Raw genomic sequence first — 7,706 nt, 5'->3', positions numbered from 1 at the left:
TCGGTGCTCAGCCTTCTTCACAGTCCAACTTTCACATCCATACATGACCACAGGAAAAACCATAGCCTTGACTAGACGAACCTTTGTTGGCAAAGTAATGTCTCTGCTTTTGAATATGCCATCTAGGTTGGCTATAACTTTCCTTCCAAGGAGTAAGCGTCTTTTAATTTCATGGCTGCAATCACCATCTGCAGTGATTTTGGAGCCCAGAAAAATAAAGTCAGCCACTGCTTCCACTGTTTCCCCATCTATTTCCCATAAAGTGATGGGACCGGATGCCATGATCTTCGTTTTCAGGCACACAAAAAAGCGGGAACATTTTCTTCCATGACCACAATACTATTATCATAATCGTATTATCATAATATCATACTATTATCATAATACTTACAAAAGCAACCCTAATAAAAATGTCATTTGTTTGAATCAGAATCAATTCAAATAATTGTTTTGTCTTTTAAATTCCTCTTAATTTCTAACAGTCTCCCCCTCCACACCATCCTGGTTTTTTTTCTTTTTAAATATTTATTTGTTTATTTGGCTGTGGTGGGTTTTAGTTGTGGCATATGGGATCTTTGATCTTCGTGATGGCATGTGGGATCAAACCTGGGTCCTCGGCATTACGAGCACAAAGTCTTCTAGTCACTGGACCACCAGGGAAGTCCAGTCATTTCTATTATTATAGTGCTTTTGTGATGTATTGACTGGATGGATGGTTCGTTTGATTGATTACACACCTACCCAGGCCCTATGGTTGGAAGTCGTTAACTGATACTATCATGCCATCTCTCTGCCCAGCCCCCACCCCCAGGTGCCAGGCAGTGCTGGGACCCAGCCTGGAGTCCAGCCCAGGCCCCACCTCTAGGGGGCTCCTAGTCTGGAGGGGGAAATTCTGAGATGGCTGTAATGGAGGTAAATCAGGGCGTTGTCAGAGCATCAGGAATGCCTCCCTCAGGTCCTGGGAGGAGGAAGCGGATGGGATTTCCAGGGCAGGGTAGGGGGTGCACCAGGCCCACAGGGATTTCCAGGAGCAGAGCCAGGCCCTGCCTGTAGGGCCCATTCCACACTGAGTCAGCACAGAGCCTGGGGCCACCTGCAGCCAGGCGGCACCAGCGATGGGATGGCCTCGGCCACAGACGCAGATGCCTGGGGCAACCCCCGGCTGCACTGGGCACCTTCTCCCTGCCTCTGTTTCCTTGTTTGTAGCAGCCATTTGTGCTGTGGGATTCAGTGGAGACTGAAAGTGAAAGTCGCTTGGTCAACTCTTTCCAACCCCATGGACTGTATTCTCCAGGCCAGAATACTGGAGTGGGTAGCCATTCCCTTCTTCTCCAAGGGATCTTCCCAACACAGAGATTGAACCCAGGTCTCCCACGTTGCAGGTGGATTCTTCTACGTCTGAGCCACCAGGGAAGCCCAAGAATACTGGAGTGGGTAGCCTATCCCTTCTCCAGGAGATCTTCCCAACCCAGGAATCGAACCAGGGTCTCCTGCATCGCAGGCAGATTCTTAACTGAGCTATCAGGGAAGCCCTGGGATTCAGTGGAGTTAACATGTATAAAGTGCTTATAACAGGGCTGGGTTTACCAAACCTCTTAGATGAATACCAGTCACTATTAATAGAAAAATCTCAGATGTTCCCCTTTGCTTTTAGGGAGCCTCCCTCCTTCCTGCTTCCGATACTTCCTATATCTGTCTGTGAATTCCTTGAATGTAATTGGCCCTTTGGGTTCCCTTAACACAGGCTGGCAACCCACTCCAGTACTCTTGCCTGGAAAATCCCATGGATGGAGGAGCCTGGTAGGCTGCAGTCCATGGGGTCCCTAGGAGTCAGACACGACTGAGCGGCTTCACTTTCACTTTTCACTTTCATGCATTGGAGAAGGAAATGGCAACCCACTCCAGTATTCTTGCCTGGAGAATCCCAGAGTCGGAGGAGCCTGGTGGGCTGCCATCTATGGGGTCGCACAGAGTCAGACACGACTGAAGCGACTTAGCAGCAGCAGCAGCAGCAACACAGGCCTACACCCCCCTGGGACAGCCAGCAGCATCCATGTGACCCCATGCTCTTCTCGGGAGGGGACTTGTAGCATCCTTTAGTTCTTCTTTAGTTTTCTCATCCTTTAGTTCTCAGAGGGATCTCTGACCTCAGGATATTGAGGATTCAAACAAATCGACTGCAGAAAAAGACCTGGGGAGATAATAAGGGAGATTTGAATACCAGCTGGATAGTAGATGATGTTAAGGAATTATTAATGCATCCATGGTATTGTGATCTTGTTTTTTAAACACAGTAGCCACGAGTCCCCAGAGGCTGTGGCGCACTTTGATACTTGTCTCAGGGCCCCGAGGGACTGTATTTTTTTTTTTTAATCACTTCATTTTAATTAATTTACATTCAAGCACCAATACTGGATTCAGTCCCTGGAAAACTTTTAAGTATGTCTGGGGCAACCAGGACGTGTGAATGTACATTTGCTCCTGTAAATTTTATGAAATCTAAAATGTTGGACAAGTTCCTCCAGTGAAAATTGTTCTCTGAGTCGAGACATATTAAAAGGGTGGACTAGACTGTGGATTTTGAAGATTTCTTGGGAGAATGGGAGTGGATTAGCCTTTCTTCTCGGATTGTGACCTCCCTGGGAGGACTGCCAGCTGTCACGTGACTAAGGGGGGGCGGCTCTGGAGCCCAAGTGCCGGGTTCAAGTCCGGCTCTGTTGCCAGGGGGGCTCCACGGGCCTGGTTTCTCCTCTGTAAGAGGGGAAGGTTGATAAATAATAGCTGCTCTTACTTGGATGTGTCCTCTCTGAAGTGCTAGTGTTCTGTTTTCTGAGCCTGTCCTAACTGAGGAGACCATAAACCTGCCCACCCCAGTCAGCGGTTGTCAGACTTCTTGGTCTCAGGATCTTAAAAATCAGCAAGGACTCCAAAAAGCTTTTGTGTGTGGAAGTTCGATCCATCATAGTTGGCCACATCAGGGGACTTCCCTGGTGGTCCACTGGTTAGGACTCCGCACTTTCACTGCTGAAGGCCTGGGTTTGATCCCTGGTCCAGAAACTAAGATCCTGTAAGCCACAAGTGCGGCCAAAGGAAAAAAGATTTGCCTTATAAGATGAAAACAGACATGAAAGGGTCTTTATTGAAATATTCAAATAACAAAAAACTCATCTTAAAGTATACAACTCTGGTTTTTCATATAATCACTATTTTTGTAACCATCTCCACTTTCGGATTTCAGGACATTTTCATCACTGCAGAAAGAAACCCCATCCCCCTTAGCAGCCTCTCCCCACTCCCGTCCTCCCTTCTCCCAGCGGGTGGCAGCCACCAGTCTCCTTTCTGTTTCTGTGGATCTGCCCATTCTGGACCTTTCATATAAACGGAATCAACAATAGGGCCTTTTGTACCTGGCTTCTTTCACTCCGTACCAGACATTTTTTAAAGCCAGGGTTGTACAAGTACAAGTCGCACAGCCTCTGGAAAACTCCACCAGACGCTCATTAGGGAATGAGAGGAACAGAGGCAAATACATATTGATGTCATGGAAATCGTTCTGTGGGCCCCCTGAAAGTATCTTAGGGACCCCTGGGGTCTTGGCAGACCTTACTTTGAGAACCACTGGCTTAGGCAAGTGGCTTCACTTCTGTGCCTCTGTTTGCCTCTCTCCAAAGTGGAGATGCCAATGGAGCAGACCTCAGAGGGTGGCTGAAGTTGGACGCTTGATGACATGAGGCCGCGGGGAGTTGGCCTAGGGGTCAGGGGTCAAGCAGTGTCCCTTGTGCTTATTCCCGTGACAGCCCAGAGAAGTGATGATCCCTCTCTAGCAGTTCCTCTCTTCTCAGAGAGAAAATGTCCCAGTCCACAAAGCCAAAGAGCTTGGCCACAAGACAGGCAGCCCAGTGCCAAATACCACGGAGGGTCAAGGCAGTTGACAACTAAGAATAGAGTGGGGAATTTGTCCCTGCGGAGGTGAACTCGACCTTCATGAGTGGTGATGGGTGGGGGAATGGGGGCGGAAGCCAGGGGGCCAGGGTGGAGGAGGGGGGTGGCAGGTGAGCTGGGGAGGCAGCAGGTGCCTGACACCTGCTCCAAAGCTGGGGGGTGAGGGGAAGCCTGAGGAGGGGCCGTGGGTCGAGTTGGGGTGTTTCACCAAGGTGAACCGCTGCATGCAGCACAGTGGCTGCGGCTGGAGTGACAGGAATGTTCCACATCGCAATTGGGGCAGTAGTTAGGAGGGTGTATGCATCTGTCAAAACACATCAACTGCATCTTACGGGTCTGTGCATCTATTCTCTGTAAATGTACCTACTGGGAGGAAGACGCCAGTAGGGGGCGTGCAAGGTCCATAAGTTCCAGGAGAGGTTTATGTTTTGAAAGAGAAGGGCAAGTTTCTGAAAGCATCACAAACCAGAGAAATAAAGATGAAGTTGCTTTTTCATATTTTGGGAGCCCCTGGTGGTGCCCCCACCCCTGCCTTCTGACTCCTCCTTGCAGCCGGAGAACTGGAGAGAATAATTTCCTGAGCATTCCATAGCCAGACTCTGTGTATGACCTCATTTAATCCACACAGCCATCCAGTTAACATCAGGTTCAGCCCATGGTTCTCCGCACCTCTTACCCAAAGGGCGCTGAAAGGGAATTACCCATCCAGAGTCACCGCCAGGAGAGGGCCAAGGCCAGGCAGAAGGTCTTATTCCATTGATCCCATCAACCCTTAGCTTGTTCGATTGATTTACTCTTGTTAAAAGGGGATTACTCTTGTAATCCCCCTAGTCTTCCACTAGCTGGTAAAGACCCTGCCTACCAATGTGGGAGATGTAGGAGATGTGGGCTCAGTCCCTGGGTTGGGAAGATCCCCTGGAGGAGGACACGGCAGCCCACCCCTATATTCTGGCTTGGAGAATCCCACTGACAGAGGAGCCTGGTGGGCTGCAGTCCACGGGGTCTCAGAGAGTGGGACAGGACTGAAGCGACTGAGCATGCGTGCATCCATCCCCTATCCAGTCCCCTCCCTTACATGGGCAGCCATTGTTACATGCTTGATCCTTTTGTTTGCAGGTGTTCAAAATGTAATGTTTGGTGCACGTGTAGATTGTTTTCTTTCCTTTTCACCCAGTGCCATGGCTTTAAGATCCACCCATGATGCTCTGTACACACCCAGTCAGTTGCATCTCACTGCTGGGTGGTCTCCTTGGTGGGCACTCACTGTCCGTTTCACCAGGGTGGGATATTCAGTTGCCTTCAGCTCCCCTCCAGGATAAACGACACCGCTGTGAACATCCTCGTACGTGCTCCCCCAGCACCCCCTGCGGGGGCTCCTCTTGCCAGCCCTCACCCTGGCCTTAGCACGCGCTCACGGTGCCACCCGCCGCCCTGGAGAGAGGAGCACAGTGACGTCTCGTCCTGGTTCTCCTGTGAGGAGAGCTTGAGGCATCCACCTGTCAGTCTTTGGGCCGCTCCTGTAACTCACCTGTTCTCACCCTTGGCGCGTTTTCCTATCAGGGTAGCTGGGTTTTTCTGGTTGATTTACCAGTCAGTTCTCCCTCTAACACTTGTTTTGAAAACTTGGAATTTTTTCCAATGCAAATGACACATGAGGGAACAACTTGAGCAACAGGCGCACTGCACCTAAGCGAATCCAGACGCACTCAGTTGAAATGGGCGTGTAGCATCCACATGGGCTTGAGAACCCAGAGCATCTGCCTGGCGCTTCCGTCTCCCACGTGAGTTCTGGCCCCACCCATTGCCTCGGATGCCAGAACTTTCTGTCAGATTGCACGTAACCCTCCTTCCACCACCTCAGGATAACTCGCAACTTGTGCCCCTTCCAACACCACTTCCAGAAGCAAACTTCAGGTCTTTTTCAGGATGGAGTGCTTTTTTTTTTTTTGAGGGTAGAGGCCTTTCTTAACCATTTAATGAGTACAAAACTATCTTCCCCTGCCCCACTCCCAGCTTCCCCATCAGGTCAGCTCGGGGACCATAAAGGTCCAGTCCTCTCTGTGTGGGCTCCCTCCGGTCACCACCGCCTTGCAGCTACCCCTTCCTCCCCGCCGGGATGACGCGGCACGGCAAGAACTGCACAGCAGGGGCCGTCTACACCTACCATGAGAAAAAGAAGGACACAGGTACTGGGTTTGCGAGGGGGGCAAATGGACCCCAAAATGCCCAGGTTGCTCACTTTGCCCCTCTGGTTGAGCTTGCTATGTGTGTCTTTCTCCTGACCGTGTTAACATAGCCCATGTGACTGATGGTCATAACCAGAGACATAACAGCCCACACAAGCCAACAACCTTTTCCCTGCCCGTACATTAAGTGCCTTCCTGCTTGAATTCGACTAAGCCTCCTAAACACCCACAGAGGAAGGAATCAGTGTTGTCAGCCCATATTCCAGATGGGGAAACTGAGGCCCAGAGAGATGCGGGCGCTTGAGCTGGGTCCCAGAGCCAGAAGGCCCGAGGGGAGTCAGCCACGAGCCTCTTCCCTCAGCTGGCCCTCGGGCTGCCTCAGAGCCTGTCACCCTCTGGGGATGAACACCTCCTGTGGATGTGCCCCGCCCCCAACACACGGACCCCGGGCACAAGCGCCCCCCACCTCTGTTGTGTCCTCGCTGTGCCTTTCTCTCCGGATTTGCACAGGGGCACGTCCCCTGTCTCTCCGTCCGTCTGTGTGTTCCTGTCCCCAGCGGCCTCAGGCTATGGCACCCAGAACATTCGACTGAGCCGGGATGCCGTCAAGGACTTCGACTGCTGCTGCCTCTCGCTGCAGCCCTGCCACGACCCTGTCGTCACGTAAGCTGGGCACATGGGTGGGCTGGTCGGGGGGCAAAGGGCAAGAGAGGGGCTGTACAGCCAAGGCACCCTAGACAAGCCACCTACCTTCCCGGAGCCTCGGTGTTCCCTCTGATAACTGGGCACGATCCTAGTATACTTCACGGGATGTGGGAGAGAATACGCTCATAATAGAGGGTAGGGCTCCTGGGACACCGCCAGCCCATGATAACAGTTCACAGAGTGCTTCCCGTTATCTGCCTCTTGACTTCAGAAGCTTCCCTGGTGACTCACATGGTAAAGTGTCTACCTGCAGTGTGGGAGACCCAGGTTCGATCCCTGGGTTGGAAAGATCCTCTGGAGAAGGAAATGGCAACCCACACCTTTGCCTGGAAAATTCCATGGACAGAGGAGCCTGGTAGGCTACAGTCCATGGGGTCGCAAAGAGTCAGAGATGACTCAGCGACTTCACTTCCCTCACTTGACTGCAGAGATCCAGCTGATGCCACATAAGCCATACCCCCCAGGCAAACCCTTATCAGGCGGGACATTCCAAGGGCTTAGAAGTACCCTCCCAGGAGCCAGGCACAGGCCAGGCCTTTGGTTGGAATATGCAGGGTGTGGACGACCTTGGCTTCCTGAGCTAACCCTTTATGGCACGAGATTTTCCCCTACGTGTTGGAGCACATTACAAAGCCAGGAGAGTTAAAACGGCGCAGTCACCTCAGAGAGCTAAGCAGAGCCCTGAGTGAGCTGCTGCCTGTAAGATGCTTAGGGGGTCTCCAGGACAGGGAGCTGATGTTTGGCGGGTGGCTGTTAACTACTGGCCATGCTTTCTTGTCCTGTCCTGTCTTTGCAGCCCAGATGGCTACCTGTATGAGCGGGAAGCAATCCTCGAGTACATTTTGCACCAGAAGAAGGAAATTGCCCGGCAGA

General features: G+C 51.6%; 1 protein-coding gene across 1 annotated transcript in view; it reads left to right on the top strand.

Moving 5' to 3' along the window:
• NOSIP (nitric oxide synthase interacting protein) overlaps nucleotides 1-7,706 on the top strand; it is a 12,116-nt gene that overhangs the window by 1,886 nt on the left and 2,524 nt on the right. The window contains exons 2-4 of the mRNA XM_010849709.1: nucleotides 5,956-6,128; nucleotides 6,686-6,791; nucleotides 7,630-7,706. Coding sequence (XP_010848011.1) covers nucleotides 6,059-6,128; nucleotides 6,686-6,791; nucleotides 7,630-7,706 — 253 coding nt within the window. The 5' untranslated portion in view covers nucleotides 5,956-6,058. The remainder of the gene's footprint in view (nucleotides 1-5,955; nucleotides 6,129-6,685; nucleotides 6,792-7,629) is intronic.

Source organism: Bison bison, unplaced genomic scaffold, assembly GCF_000754665.1.
Source record: "Bison bison bison isolate TAMUID 2011002044 unplaced genomic scaffold, Bison_UMD1.0 scf7180017864285, whole genome shotgun sequence".
Taxonomy (NCBI): domain Eukaryota; kingdom Metazoa; phylum Chordata; class Mammalia; order Artiodactyla; family Bovidae; genus Bison; species Bison bison.
The sequence above is the reverse complement of the archived record's forward strand: the minus strand, read 5'-3'. Positions and strand labels throughout refer to the sequence as shown.